Source organism: Poecilia reticulata, chromosome 6 (assembly GCF_904066995.2).
Source record: "Poecilia reticulata chromosome 6, P_reticulata-male-v2, whole genome shotgun sequence".
Lineage (NCBI taxonomy): Eukaryota > Metazoa > Chordata > Actinopteri > Cyprinodontiformes > Poeciliidae > Poecilia > Poecilia reticulata.
The window spans coordinates 12,253,209-12,269,569 of record NC_088835.1 but is presented as its reverse complement, the minus strand read 5'-3'; the positions used below and the strand labels follow the sequence as shown (position 1 = coordinate 12,269,569).

The following is a 16,361-nucleotide window of genomic DNA, read 5'->3' as shown; positions in this document are numbered from 1 at the left end:
GTGTTTTATTGATTTTAGATTTACAGGTAAAAATCTAAATCTAAATTTAAGAAAGTATCAGGTTTGTACATTGCATTTTTTTTCTTTTTTTGCTATCTTTTCAGGAAAAAAAATTACTTCATATGAAAAATAATGGTAACAATTTATTTGAATGGGTGTGCATAAGACTGACATGACACTGTCATAAACATGACATAACATCTGTCATGAACATAAAGAAGTCTTTATGAATGTTTATGACGGTTGTCTTGAAGTGTCATTGTGTAAATAATGACACTTTTAATGCAAAGTTGCACTAAAAGTTGCATTAAAAGTCCATTAAAAATGCTGACTTTGCATGATTTTGTAAATTATTATAATTTTATGCAAAGTTGGCACTTTTAATGGACCTTTAATGCAACTTTTAGTGCAACTTTGCATTAAAAGTGTCATTATTTACACAATGACACTTCAAGACAACTGTCATAAACATTCATAAAGACTTCTTTATGTTCATGACAGATGTTATGTCATGTTTATGACAGTGTCATGTCAGTCTTATGCGAAACCCTTCAAATAAAGTGTTACCAAAATAATTCTAGTCCAGGATTTGTTGATTTATTCTAAAAATAAAAACATTTCCCGTTAATAGCATCATAGGCAAAAAAAGACAATAAAAACTCATCCCAATAAAAAAACAATAATAATAATTTATTGTTTTTATTTTATTGTGATAATTATTTTTCCAGGGCTTTCAGAATTTGCAAATGGGTAGGATTATTTGTCACATGAATGAAGACAATTTGTAAAAATAATAATCATCTATATGCTACAAGCCACAATGTTGTTTTACATTATGAACCTAGTCTGGTTGAAACACTGTAGTTCAAATGCAAATGCACTGCTTACAACTACCAACATGAATTCAAAAGGGCAAAACTAAAAATAGAAGACATTAAAAAATAACCTGAAAGCATAAGGTCAGTGTTTGCACAGAAGCGACATATTGTTGGTTAATTTTACCTGCAAACTCGTACATTTTTCATCCAGTGAGCATTACTAGCTTTCATCTTTCATCTAGCTTTCATCTATAATTTCCAAATGTTAAAGAATTATTGTTGCTGCAACTTTTTATACATCACAAAATAGATTTATATTCACCTTATTGTTGCACTTTGCAGTTTTATGTGAATAGCTAATTTCCCACTCCTGCTATTACTCTGTCCACCACTTCAGTGGGAAAGTCTGAGTGAAGCTGTAAAAAAATGTGAAATAGTTATTCAAGCCTATCTGAACATCTGCCCTTTTTCCTTCTTTTGATTTATTACTTTAATGCAGCCTGTGTCTGAACGGCAGTGGGCTTTGCCGGAGCCAAGGCTCTGTTAAAATGGAGAAAGTCTGTAAATAAAATTCTTTGGACAAGATTTATTGGGCTGCATTATCCCAAATAGTAAATCATCCATGTACTCAAATCCATGATTTTGCTTCATGCAGTTTGTTTATTTTTGCAACGTCAGTGGATCCAAAGCCTGAACCATCTGACTACCAAAAAACAGACAGTGGAAGTGGAGACACTGATGGAAACCTGATTTTAAAAAAAAAGACATAATGAAAATACAAACATCCTCAACAATCTTTTATAAAAGCATCCAAATGTTTGGAAGAAAATATGCTAAAATCTGCTGTAACATTTTTTAAGTTCAATTTCATGTCTGAAGATCATTGCAAGAGCAAACGACGGTATTTTTACCCCAACTTTGCGGACCACTTCTTGAAGGATTGACCATAAAGCGATGGATCAGACACACTGCCTGGACGAAGCAAGCTCTAAATGAATTCAATATAATAGTGTTTTTGTCTACGTTGTACCGTCCAGAGCTCAAAATCAAGCAGCCGTTAATTAACTACAGATTTATTTTTAACAGATATTTTTGTATGATAATAACAAAGCTTAATAGTACCTAGCATTTGAGAAGAGCTGTAATTTATTTACTCCTGAGGGGATATACAATTGCCAGTAATTAAATATAATTTAGACTTTACAGTGAATTTATTTAATAATACTCAGCAACAGATCACAGGATTAATTAATGGTAATTTGTACCTCCATTTTGCCCCTGTGGTGTGGAGTTTCATCACATTAGACTTGCATTTCTTACCCATAAACAACTTCATTATGTATATTGCTTTATTGTTAAGCAGCTAATTTATAAATTAAACATAATTTAACCAAATTCCACATTACTGTCCAACAATGTTTCATGATACAATATTTGAGTTTTGATCCTGTCGCGAACCCTCATAGCTCTCCTGAAATATCACTATTACTCTGCACCAAACCAGAATCACTGGAAATGACTTCCTGTTGGTTGGTATTATTTACTGGAGTCACATTTTAGAAAATGACTTGAAAACGTTAGTTGTCAGAGTAGCTGTGAAACGTCCCCCAGGTGGGTTCGAATCGACGCCTGCGGCAGATGGCGCCCCCCTTTTTTAGAGGCTACCTCTGGGGCATCCCGCCCCAGTTAGAGAGCAATGTTGCAGAATTCAAAAACCGCTAGTTGCAACCCTCCGCCGTTGACGCTACAATCTAAAATATCCTGAGTGCTGTATAAATATTCATCTTTATAGGTCAGTTTCCCTCTTCTGCCGGCTAATCTGTTGCTGGCTCTGATCCCATCTTCTCTCTCGATCAGATGTGCCCTTAAGGCACCGTGGCATCCTGGCTGCCGCTTTAAAGCGGGCCCATAAGGATCCCTTGCCTGCCTCAATATTCCCACATCAATTTTGTCCGCCGTGCCACTAACCAGACGCTGACAGCCAGACACGCATTTGATTGAGGCTGTGCAATCAGTCTGGTAGCCAACAGCTTCGTGCTTTGTGGATTGAAAAGGGCTCCTCGATTTTCTGCCATATGTGAGACAGCAAAGGTGCACATGTAATAGGTTCATTAAGGAGATGAAGAGAGGAGGCAGCGTGCATTGTGGGTAGCTTTTTTTTTGTATGCATGAGAATTCTATATGGACTTCACAAAGAAAATGATTCTTGACCTGAGGACAAAATGAAGGATGCCTATCGTATTCATATGATAACCAAAAAACGAGAAATTGTATGTAACCCTGCATCTAGATTTACTGTTAAAGCACACGGTTTCTTTTTTTTCTCTTCTGAAACTCTTCTGCAGCTGTATGGATAGAATATTTCCGCCTGTCACTAAGACCAAAATACAAAGCTGCAATAACTCAGGGAGAACAACTGTGCTGCCTCCTTCGTTGACATATGATAAAAAGCATGCATTACTAGCCTCATGCGGGCAGCAAAGTACTTTATTACAGCAGAAGGTGAGTAATAAACATTTTTTAAATTCTCTTTGAAATCTTTGTTTTAATTTAAACCGTCACAGTCTCATCTCTACCTCGTGTTACACTCATTTCATCATCTTAAAATTAGGCTATGATAGCTTTTTCAGTGACAAAAAAATCAATGGCAGGAAAAAAAAAAAAAGAAGAGGCAGACCAGAACGAGATTACATCTGGTTTATGTCAGCCAGGATGACGAGAAGCATGGCGCTCTGTTGTGTCTGTGGAATGTGTGTGCAAATGGCGAACTGTGAACAGTACTTCCTGAGCATGTTTTTTTCTTCTTTCATTTCAAAACCAACATCCCCTTCTCTCCTCTGTGTACGGTACTCATGTACTAATTGAGGGCTTTTATTGGCTTGTTTGAACCATTCTTTACTTTTGATGCTTCTGGGACTTTTAGAAACGTAAGCAGGTTGCACCAAATTTAAATTATTACACATCACCTCTTATCCAACAGGAGGTCAAATTATACATTGAGGTTAAAATATATGCGTTCACCTTCACTTGTATTTAGTTAAGTTCTCTTTATGAAATTGTGGAAAAAGCACAGACCTCTTCTCACGATAAGCAAAAGCTCTGGGATAATTCACGATATTTGGCCAGGGCTCTTAGTAGAACAGGAAGAGCTCATTCATATGTGTCGTCATCCTGGCATAAATCCAGCTGTTTAAGTGCAGTCCACATGTTTTCAAAGGGTTTAAAGGAAGCGACTATTTAAATAAAAAGCTTCATTCACTCCAAACCAGTTTTACTGTGAAACTGCGATTGTTGTTCCAAGTTTGAATCTAAATTTTCGACCGACCAGGTGTTAATTTGAGGGGAAGGTGAAGAATTTGGGAGTCGTCTGACTTTTTCCTCGCAGCATCCATTTTGTGCTGCAAAAACAGACATCAGACATAACGCTACAGCCGCTGTCCTTGGCAGGTTGCACAGTGTTCTCAGGTTTTGAAAGCCTCAACCTTGACCCTAAAGAAAGTGCCTGTCACTGCAGCCAAATAACTTAATGTTTGTCTCATTTTATTGTATTCAGTTTTACAGAGGGCGCAGGGACAGCCTGCACTGGCAGCTGTACATTTGATCCAAGATTAAAGGTGCTAATTTTAGAGCAGAAGCTTTTGTCTTGGTCAGCACTCTCTCAGTCAATGTTGAAATGAAACTGTCCTCACGGTGGACAGAGGGACAGCTGTTCCAGCAACTTCCTGTTTACAATAGCGTCGAGCCTCGGCGCCAATTAGGGCCATCAGGTTGAACCTTGAACACAAAACGGTGATCCAAAAGGATAATGGTCACATTTTAAAACTGGTGTTGGAATGGGAGAAAAAAAACAGGCAAATATTAAGCTTAGAAAATTACCCAGACATCTCTAAAAAAATAAAAAATACAAGCTTTGAAAATTACCCAGACCTCTCTCTCTAAAAAAAAATACAACTGGAAAGAATCCCATTTAAATTAGGTCTTTCAAGGCTGATAAATCAAGAATTGAATCTCATAGCTTTAAGAAGCATGTGTTTTTTTCTAAAACTTGCAAAAATACAATTCCACAAAACTACAGTAGAGAATTTTTTTCCCCTCAGTACATCATTTTTCTGGATGACAGGAAGTTCAAACATAAATTCAAACATGTACTCCCAAATCTAGTCTTTAGAAATCCTTGTTGTCTGTTGCGCCATCATTTCACCACGTCTTGTATCTTGAACATATTCATGCCTGTGATGTACGTACACTTCTCACCTGCACTGCATATGACCTGTCTTTGTTTGCTGCCTTGTATTTATTGTCAAATTTCAGTGTAAGGGCCTTCTTCTCAAACGCTCCCGAGCAATAAGGTTAGCGGTCGCCGGAGACCGCCGGGACTGGTGTCAAAGAAAAGTGGCAACAAGATAAATGCGTGTAATCTCACAGCTGTTACCGATTCACAAACATCTTTCCTGAGGGAGCGGAGAATAGGAAGCTGCACTAGATGTGAGCACAAAATTTATTATAAACATACGTTTACATAACAATTCCTACGTCTCTCTCTATTTAAATATCTCGTTTAACCTGTTCTGTACATGTAACTGTATGTACATAATGTGTTGTTGCTGCTGTTACAAAAGGCCATGCAATATCTACAGTACAATAATACATCTATGAAACTTACCTCAATTCTCAATAAATAGTAATAAATTATCCACCTTCTACATTTGTACATCATATTGCACATCGTATTTTACATTACTGCTTTGGAATACAATTTTCCCTTTTTCATGATGGCTTGAAGTCACTTTTAGCTGCTTTGGCTGCGTTTCACCTTAACGTGACAAGCTTCTTCACTCCACATCTTCAGACGAAAGACATTTCAGCTGCGCGTCTTTGTCCTCGAACGTCACCTTTTTGTTCCTCTTTGGGTCAATCCAGGAGTTGTGAATGATTGCGTTGTTGGGCGTGGGATCGGCCTCGATGATCGACACCACACGCTTTTTCATCTTGCTTTTCAGGACCTTCTGGAACTTCTGCCTCGTAAAGGCGTAGAGCAGCGGGTGAAAGATGGTGGTCCCGTACGCCATCACCAGGAAGCCGAGTCTCAACCGCACCATGAGGTTACTGGGGCCCACGCTCAGGATGACCGTGTTGAGAACCGTGATCGGCGTCCAGCACAGCAGGAAGGTGGACACGATCAGCAGGGACATCCTGAAGACCCTCTTTTGGCGTTCTCGCCTCTCTCTGTGGCGCTTCACAGCCCGCCGCAGGGCAATGATGACGGAGACGGACGTTCGCATGCCCAGCGTGGGATTGCGGCTGGTGCTGCTCTGGGACGCGTCCGTGGCCTCCTGTTGCGTTGACATGGCCGTCATGGACGGACGCTTTTTCCTGCGAGCCTTTTTCTTCTGTGACGCGTGGAAACGTGTGCCGATGCGAATGTTGAGTGCCTGCAGGATCTTCGAGTAGGTGATTAGCATAACAATTGCCGTAAAGAAGAAAATAGGGATCTGAGCTAGCAAGTGATAATAGAGGCCGGGTTCGGTGTAGTACTCGTTGTTGCTGAGGGCCCCGTTCTCCACCGCCGTCTGGTTCAGCTCAGCGTGGTCGTGAGCGAAGAAGCCCACTTCGATAAAGGGAACAAGAAAACTAGCAAAGGACAGCACCCAAATCGAAGCCAGCAGTGCCAGCGCACGACCCATGGTCAGCACCCTGTTGGCCGGTTTCACAGAGATGTCATAGCGATCGAGGGTGATGGCGAGCACGTTAGCAGCAGTGGCAACGCTTGCGAAGGAGACGCAGGCCTCGTGGAAACAGCAGACGAGGGCCATGTCTCTTTCCAGCGAGAGAAGCACCACCACAATTGTTAAGGGGATACAGCACACACAGATCAGCACGTCCAGCACATGAAGGTTCATGGTGACGATGTTGCTGACGGAACTAATGAGATTGGACTTCATACAGTAAAGTGCAAGCACTGTGAGGTTGGAGCTCAGACCCAGCAGAATTTCCAGCATCAGGAAGCCCGTCAGGGAGATCTGAAAGCTAACGGGGTAAGGGTACGGGTCGGGGGCCGCCGGACTCATGGCACTGCTGATGGGCTCAGTGTTGTCTGTGACCGTGACGTTGCTCATGGTGGCTTCTTTTTGTCGGCAGGGAAAAATATGCATTATCCTGCAAGTTAGGTAGAAGAAGAAAGAACTTTATAGAGTGGATGTAGCAGAAGTCTGTATTTGTTCATTTCTAGACAGTAAAAAAATATTAGATTTAATGCTAGAGTTATTGATGTCATTGTAAAAAAACAACACACTAAGGATAAGTTTTAGCTCATTGTCCTGACCTGCCTTGCCAGTTGCTTTCTTACCATATGTATTATCGATAACGCATTATACAGATGCATCGTTCAGACTTTAGTGGCCCATTTGAGACTTTTATTGTGCTTATAAACATTTTCAGGAGATTTCGATTGGACTTTAAAAATCAGAAGCAACAACCTTCAAAATATGTTTTACGAGCCCTCCTGGTAAGAGCAGTCTTTAGTAGAGTACCTTAAACACTAAGTGTGTTGGAGAGGTATCGCTTTAGAAGTGTATTTTATTGTTTAAAGACAAAATGATTATGAATTAGCCATTTAAAGCTGCCTCTGCATCCTATTCGCAGTGGAGCTTTTGTAATCCTGCTTAGTAACTGTAAATACCCGTCTCTGTGTCCAGTCCCTAAAGTATGCATCAGATTTTTGAGTTTCCGGCTGGTTGATCACAGCTCAGAAAAACACTTGGTTAATCTCTACACTGTATACCACTGGTCCCCAAACTACGGCCCGCGGGCCAGATCCGGCCCGCCTCCACATTTGGTCCGGTTCCCTGAACAATACCAGAGAGCATTTAGATTTTTTTTCATATACCGTATTTTCCAGACTATAAGCCGCAACTTTTTTCCTAAGCGTTGAACCATGCGGCTTATTGCCTGGTGAGGCTTATTTGTGGATTTTTCTTCAACCACCAGGGGGCTCTTTGGCAGGAAGTGAATCATTGGAAGTCAAAATTGGAAATAAAAGAAGAAAATGCCCATTAAAACGGAATTAGGTTTTAATAGGGAATTGAAATTTGAGAATGTTGTTGATCAGTTAAATAGCATTGAGGGGAAAAAGAAGATTTTTCGTTTCTTTAAATAATACTGGGATCATTATGAGAATTTGAGGTATAGATATTAGGATCCAATAGATGGCAGTAGTGCAACAATAATGGATGCAAGCTGCCGTTAAAATCTAAAGAAGAAGAACGCGCCCATATTCACTTAGCACATGCTAGTAGCAGACAGTGAGGAGATTTTTCTCTTCAAACTCAGACACCCTCATAATCAGTTCAGTTAAATCTAAACTTGGCAACTTTTTCTTTTTCAACCATAATAAATGTGATATTCAATTGACCTGTTATGACTCAAATTTTGGGTGTCCGCCACCTTCTGCTGCTGCTGCATCGCTGTTGGAAACCTGGAGCGGCAGAGATATCTGAGGCTTATATGTGTATGTTTACTGGTTTAAAAAAAAACACTGGGGTTGCGCCTTATAGTCCGGTACGGTTTATAGTCTGGAAAATACAGTGTTATTTCCTGGATGTTTTCTGTGAAGAACCCAGAGAGGGTTATTTGATTGTGCTTTCTGGAAAACAATGAATTTTTACATTTAGGCACTCCTACAATCGTCACACTTTTTCTGTTACAAACTGACTCCGGCCCCCCACCAGAGGAGGGAAAAGTTATGTGGCCCTGACAGGAAAAAGTTTGGGGACCCTGCTGTATACCATTAAAACATAACATCTTACGCGAATGCTTCTTATTGCTTAAATAGCTAAGTGTGATTTGGTTATAGATTTCACTTTTTATTACTGACAAATATTCAAAGTGATTTATAAAAAAAAAAAAACAGCTCCACTCTGACTAAACATGCCTCCATGTCTCCGAGTCTCAAAAATAGAAATTGAAATGTGTTTCCTTTAAATAAAGGCACCAAAGACCTCAGTCGTTTGGTGTTTGGTGTCTCTTCGTTTGGTGTCGCTGCAAGAAAAGGTCTTGACTTTATGTAATCACAAAACGACACTGCAACATCTGCTTTGCACACACAGTTAATATTCTTCCCCAACATTATTCAAGGTAACACAGAACAAAAGCAAAGGGAGCTTTAATTACCTTTCGCTCCAGAACTATCTGAACACCAGGACTGTGTAGTCAGAGCAGGCAGTCCATGCTAGATCCACAGAGAGACGCATCACATCCAAACATAGCCGGTGGAAACGTTTCCGCTCTAGCAGAGCCCCCCCAGCAAGGCTTTTCCTTTCACTCCATCCCAGAGGTGCACAAAAGCACCTGAGTGTCTCGCCAAAAATCCCAGCTTTTTTCGCCTGAGCTCCACGGCCAAAGAGCAAGAGCTATCGTCAGTGAAGGCTTGCTTTGAGGAAGATGTAAGCATTGACAAATCAGTTGGAAAAAAAAGCGTAAGATGTCAGAGGATTCCTCTGTTTAAAATATTATATTCCCAATTTGAAGCGATTCAAGCCAACCAAGAAAACACTTTTTTTAAAAAGTCTTCTTTAGCACAGTACTGGAATATGTAACTCACGAAGCACCCAGATGTGTGCTTTTCTTTTTCCTTCTCTGTTTTTATTCCGGCTTACGGATAACGATACGTGTCTTAGACGCGTAAATGTGGTAAACTGCTTCCAAACGTTGGGATAAACTCCAAAAGGAAAGAGCTGTCAGTGTGTTGTTTGTTCCCCAGTATGCAGCAAGGTGGTGCTCAGAGTGTGTCGGGAATAGGACAGTACATCCAGACGGTGTCGAGGCCTCTGCCTCCCCAGGGAGCTCTAATGGACGAGGCCTTCACTCTCCAGCCTTCACACCAGTCTTTGTTCTTCTGGCTCCAGCCAACGTTGACTTGTGAACCACGCTCAGGCCTCCAGTTTTCCCCTCGACAGGCAGCACCCTAAATCATGGGAGACTTAGCCGCCACATGGATGTCCAATTACCATGACACATGCGATCGCCGGTGAGTGGACGCATTGTGGCTGGATTCAGCGGTCTATGAGAAGGTCATTATCATGGAGCAATGGAAGTCGCTTCTTCAGCCAGAGAGCAGCAATCTCTGACATCAATTTGAAATCGCGGGGCAGGATGTCATCTGTATATCCTTCATTTGTATGTCTGTGGATTACAGTAACCTGAAGTGAGAAAAGAGAGAAAAAAAGGAGAGTAAGTGACAGAGGGAGTGAGATGGGGGAGTGAGAAACAGCAGAGGGAGCAGGTGGGGGGGATGTGTGAGCGAAACATATTCTCAGCAAAGAAGCAACAAGGAAATCCCTAATGACAAAGAACGCAGCCTCTGATCTTTTATCGAGTTCCTGCGTGGCAACACATGGACTTCACGCCATTGTTGTACCAATGCATCTCATGCTCCCGTCTTCAGATGCAAGACTTTATTGGCAAACATTTAGCTATTTATAAAGCCACAGTGCTGATGAAATGGTCATTCAGTTTTTATGACCACACTGGCTGCCTTGAAGCTTTAGTACAGAGTGATCCCTTTGGGGAGTCTGTCACAAAGACGCGATTACTTTGTGTGTAGCTCCTTGTTATCCATGTAATCTCCTCAAAGAAACGTCTCGTCCCCTTTTCAAGGTTGTTCCGGCCGTAGGAGATTCCTTCACTTAACTCAATCGCACTAAAACATCAGGGGAAATGTTTGGTGAGTGTGATGCCTCTCGACCACGAAGATGTGATTGCACACACTTCACACAGTTGAAGTTCTTGCTTCACAGAGTGCATGTGCACTACAAGATGCACACACATGCAAACCTATAAGTAAAGATGCCAGAAACCTTTAGCTTATTGAGTCATTTTTCATGAAATACAATGTAACTGAGAATGTGCCGGACGCAAGACTGTGCACTTAGGGCTATGTCTGCAGCCTTGCCCGCATTATTTAAGGTCTGACTTTAAAATCAAGCCTACAAGTGTGCAGTGTCCTATCAAAGCACAGCAAAGCTCACCATGTGGAGTAAACAGAGGCTCCAGAGCCGCTCCGGTCACCACACCGTATCCTCTCCTCCCATCGCTGCAAAACAGCTGCAGGTCGACTGCTGATGATTCTGGTTCATTTCAGGGAGCACTAAAGGAATCACACCTGGTTTTCTTTGAGCAGCCAAGAGTCTTCAGTGTTTTCTTCATGCGCCCCATTTAGAAGAAGTCCAGCAAAGAGTTGTCCTTCATGGATAAATGTGACATTTCTGTTTCTTCCTCTTGTCTTCATTTTTGTCATCAGTTTAGACTGCGTGAATAATCTACATCAAACTAACTCTGTTATGCTTCCTCTGGATTAGAGTGCAAACCATCACACTCCCGGTATCTCTGCATCTCCCACTCTCTCGCTCTCCTCCTCCTCCCTCTCATCCTTGCTCCCCCTCTCTCTTCCTCTCTCTCTCTCTCTCTCTTACTGCGGAGGTTTGCAGTGCTCCCCCAGTCCTGATTGGTCTGCAGTAATAGGCTTAACCCTTTTCTCACCAGCAAGGGGAGGTGTTTCTCGTAGTTCTGCCTCTGTCCTCGCTTCCCTGCCGCTGCCTGTGCAAGCCCCTTAGGGATTCGTTTCAAATGTTCCAAACGTGTTTTTGCTCTGTGACTTTTGATGTCGGCGTGCAAACGCGCAACGCTGCTGCAGAGACACAGACTTTTTAAAGATAAGGTGATGAAAACGCTGCAACGGTTGTAATTATCGGATCTATCGCCACGTAATGAAGGAGCAATATGTTTGTGAAGGATTATGAGGCAGGAAAGAGGAGCAACATTTGTTTTGAACTGATTTCTTTTGCACTTACATAAGTCTATGCACGAGAGACAACAGGGCTGTCAGAGGAGTGTTCAGTTCTGGCAGCTTCGAGTGGGAGAAATGGATGGATGATGCAAGAAGGACTGGAGTCAGAAAAAAAGCAGAGATGAAAGTGCTGCAGTTCTGACTGATACTGGCAAATTAGTAACTCGATCCGATCAGTGGGGGGTTGACCATCCTCTGTTCCTTTGTCAGGTACAACCTTGACCAGAGGCTATCCTGGCTACTCACATCCTTCCTTTAAAGACAATGGAGGAAACTTTTCTCTCTTCTCAGAAAGGCAAAAGTGTTTGTCAAACAAGACATTTTTTCTTAATTTTTTTTTTTTTTGCATTAGTAAACAAACAAACAAAACCAGATTCTTATCTTTTGGCGCTGGATGGTTGCTTAATGGACATACTTTAATTATGCCGTCTATGTACTCCGAAGTCAAAATGTCCAGTTTTATAGTAAGAAAAATTGATAGAGTAACTTGGAATCTTAACAGAGTTAGGATGTGTTTAATGTAAAGGTGTGTGACATATATTGTTTTTAGTAACATGATAGTTTTGTGATAATTTACTCTACATGTGTCAAACTCATGGCACATGTCAGCATCAGGCCAACTGTTGATGAATGCCTTTTCTTTGCCATGGTTTACAAATAAAGCTGAAAAAAACTTACTTCTCACCTGAGTGTCACCTTTGTGTAATTATGTCATATTGATTTTCACTTAATTCTTCTTTATCTAAAAGCACAAACGTCACAGGAGTCCTTGAACAGTTTCATTTTATAGTAATAAGACTCACTACAGTTAGTGTTAGGTGTAGGCCTTCGTCTTTTTACTCTGTTGCTCTTGATTCTCATCTCCCCTCAGTGCTCCATCTGGGCTTTCCCCCATAGAAGGGGATTTCTCTGTTAGAATTTAAACCGGGCCAATCAGTGAACAGAAGGAGAAGAAGTTGTGAACGACGTCGATTTTCTGCGCTGTTTCAGAACTGCAGTCTGACTGTAGTTTGGCAATGAAAAATCATCATCATTAACAGAGATACTGGCTTGAAAACATGTCTGTATTTAATTTATCTATAAAATGTGTTCCATGTGGTGAGTTGAGTAAATTAACGTTTCAATAGCATTCAGATTATTAACAAATGACTAAGTTAGAAGTTCTCAAAACATGATGAGGAATACGGAATAAGTATTCTTTATTTTGGCTTGAACTGGAAGGAAGTGAAAATTCAAGATGCTCCCGTAGCCGTAGCTAGACATGTTTTTATGAGCTGCAAGAATTTTAAATCCCGGTTTTAGGGATTTGTTTTATTCTTCGACCTCCACCCATGTATCCATTATTTAACATATTTATTTTCAGGGGTCTGGTGTCTATCTGCAGCGGTCGACGGGCGCGCGGCAGGCTACACTCTGGACAGGTTGCCAGTCCATCGCAGTATCTATCCACCTATGAATAATAAATGGGATTGATCTGAATTGTTTTCGCACAGGTTAATGCAGTGCTTGCTTGTCTTCTCTGTCCAGTCACAAGATAATTTTGTGACTGGACTGAAATGAGTAGAAATAAGTTAACTTGAAAACAAGCAAGATCCCAGACAAACGACCAGAAGTACACTCCAGAATCAATAACTCATATAAAAGGCATGGTTACAACACAAATTGCCCCTCTTTACTGCTGAAACATGGCACACAATGAGCAAGAGAACAGCCTTTTTTCAAAACAAGCTGCCACACAGGTTGGACATATGAAGCTGTCTCCAAAGGCCAGTTGTTGGGCAAAAGCAGAGACTGTTTGGCTCAACACCAGGACCACTTTACATTAGATCATGAGTATTATAAGTTAGCTGAAAATTTCTTGTATGAATTTACTTGGCACGGTTTGTTTGCTTCTGAAATGATTGCATAGATATATTTTTAGCACATATTTATTTTTTGTTCCAAAGGCTGGAACAATATTTGCTCCACTCAGTTTATTAGAACAATATTTCCATGGTAACAAACTAAATGTATTCAAAATTCATGGATTTTTTAATCATCATTTTTCCAGGGTGCTGTGATTTTTAAAGCGCTTTTGCCAACAAAAAATACATTTACCTGAGATTTGTAGTAAGATAGATGAAAACATTGTTGGGGGGGAACGTGAAAAGCCGGAACAGAGTTATTCAAAATGTTATTCATGCTGAAAAAAAAAAGTCAGGATGTAGCATTTCTCTGTTTGAATGTCAAAAACTGCAATTTCAGGAGATGTCAGAAAACAACATTTAGTCACTGAATGCTAATGAGTAACATCTACTTTCCGTGTCCCACTTACAATGTGGGCTTTAATTGATGCATTTTTGAAGTGATGTAATGAGCTTAGCAGGCAGTCGGTCTGAGAGTCCTGATGGAGTCCATTATTGACACCAATGTCAACCCTTTTAATGTGGGAGTAGAGGAAAAACCTTTATTGTAATTTGGTACAATCAAGGACACTGGATCACACTCAGATTCGAGTTTCTGTTCCTGGTGACGTGCACAGAGCATCGCTGTTTGTGGGATGAAGAAAACCAAATATGAAAGCGTCACATCACATGAAAGACATTTGTAAAGAGGAGCATCTTTATCTGTAGAAGTGTGAAGTTCAAGACAAAAAGGGAAATCTCATTCCTAAAATCTCTTTATCATTCAGTAAACCATTTGGGTCGTTAGAAAGAATGTAGCATGATGCAAAAGCATCGCATCAATTTGCATCTTACATCAATCAAATAATAAAAAAATATATAATTTTACATATTTATTGTTGGTCTTACACCAATGGCAAGCTGTCAGCACTTGGGAGGTATTCAGCATTTTCTGTAAGTAGCTCCAGAAATAAAATAATAATAAATGAATAAATGTTTGTGCTGTAATGTGCATTTCCTGCAAAAATGCAGTGTGAATGCTGTATGCTGAATGACAATCCAAAGATCCCACCTAAACAGTATTGGAAATTGGTGCAGAACCATGCTTACAAAGCTAAATTCTAAGGTCACAGTGGTTTATAACGTAAAATAAGCTAAAACTAACTAAAATATCAATGATCACATGTAGGCATGTTGACCTACAGTCACATAATCCATGCAGAGTGAAAAAATCCATGTAAATGCTCAAATTAGCTAAAAAGCCAAAGCTAGCTAAAATACAATGCTAACACCAAGGCTAGAAGGTTGACCTACAGTGAAAAAACTCCATGTAAAAGCAAAAACTAGATAAAAACCTGAAACTAGCTAAAATATTAAGTATAGCATCTAGGCTAGCACTAGCATGGTGACTACAAAAAACATACTGCATGCAGTATGAAAAAAAAACAATGTAAAAGCTCTTCCATCCATTTTCTTTACACCCTTGTCCCTTAATGGGGTCAGGAGAGGTGCTGGTGCCCATCTCCAGCTAATGTTCCGGGCGAGAGGCGGGGTCACCCTGGACAGGTCACCAGTCTGTCACAGGGCAACACAGAGACACACAGGACAAACAACCATGCACACACATACACACACACACTCATAGGGGCAATTTAGACAGACCAATTAACGTAACAGTCATGTTTTTGCACTGTGGGAGGAAACCGGAGTACCCGGAGAAAACCCATGCATGCAAACTCCATGCAGAAAGACCGGGGCCGGGAATCGAATCCAGAACCTTCTTGCTGCCAGGCAACAACTCTATCAACTGCACCACTGTGCAGCCTGTAAAAGCTCAAGTAAGTTAAAATGATTAGCTTAAAGGGTATCATAATTATGTTGGTTTGTGCTAGCATGATAGCTGACGATGCTACATCTAATTCACCATAGCAATAGCACATTAGCAACCAACAATCTACTGGATGTAAAATGCTTAAACAGCATTCATGCAAAGTTATATGAAACAGTCCTTTAAAACTAATCACTTTCCCCCAGATATTAAAGATGTTTAAACCTCAAAATGGTCTTGTTTCTTCCCTGACAGCTCTGAAACTGGATGATTCATTGTAATTAGTTGGACAGGAACTGAAGCATCAACTGTAAAACACAAATAATTTTTTTTTATTGTAATTCTCCTCCTTAGTTGTACTTCCTATGTGCAATGGCTGATTCTGGTCACCAGAAGATTTCTTGGTGGAACAATAATCTTTAGAAGTGACTTCTTGGTTTTGCAATGTTACTGTAATGCAGATTTTGGTTTGCCGTTTTTGGTCTTAAGGTGCCGTCTATTCATCAATAATTGAAGCGATTCTCATCGTACAGTAGCATTAAAAAAATAATTCTATTGCATCATTCATCTAAGAAAGTAGAAACCTTGACAATGACCTAAATTGCATGCAAGCACGTCTCTTTTTTTGGTGAAAATATTCCACAAATTTAAAGAAGGCTTAACAATATGAAAAAATGTTTACCTGTAGCCTGAGCCCACTTATGGCTACTCATAAATCCTTCTATTTGAAAGCGTCTTAGAGATTCTGCACCAAAAAGAAACAGCATTTACCAAACCTTAGAGTTCAATAGAAGAATGAAGTTAATATTTCATTTCATTAATATTTTATACCACTTTCTTTCTTTCACTTTGCTGTCTGGTTTCAACTAGAGCTTTTTTTTTTTTTTTGCTCCTCTCACTCTTGAGTGCCTTAAGATGTTCATGGATCTGCTGTGTTCATTTGCCTTGAATATCTTGGTACTCCCTCCCCTGGTGCATACTTGTGGAGT

General features: G+C 40.4%; 1 protein-coding gene across 1 annotated transcript; it reads right to left on the bottom strand.

Moving 5' to 3' along the window:
* Nucleotides 1-665: 665 nt before the first annotated feature.
* Nucleotides 666-11,342, bottom strand: LOC103466325 (G-protein coupled receptor 22-like). The gene is made up of 3 exons (XM_008411826.3): nucleotides 10,844-11,342; nucleotides 8,988-10,015; nucleotides 666-6,974 (listed from the first exon to the last, which is right to left on the bottom strand). Exon 3 carries the CDS (start codon nucleotides 6,968-6,970, stop codon nucleotides 5,651-5,653), a length of 1,320 nt encoding a protein of 439 aa, XP_008410048.2. The 5' UTR covers nucleotides 6,971-6,974; nucleotides 8,988-10,015; nucleotides 10,844-11,342; the 3' UTR covers nucleotides 666-5,650.
* Between the last annotated feature and the right edge of the window lie 5,019 nt (nucleotides 11,343-16,361).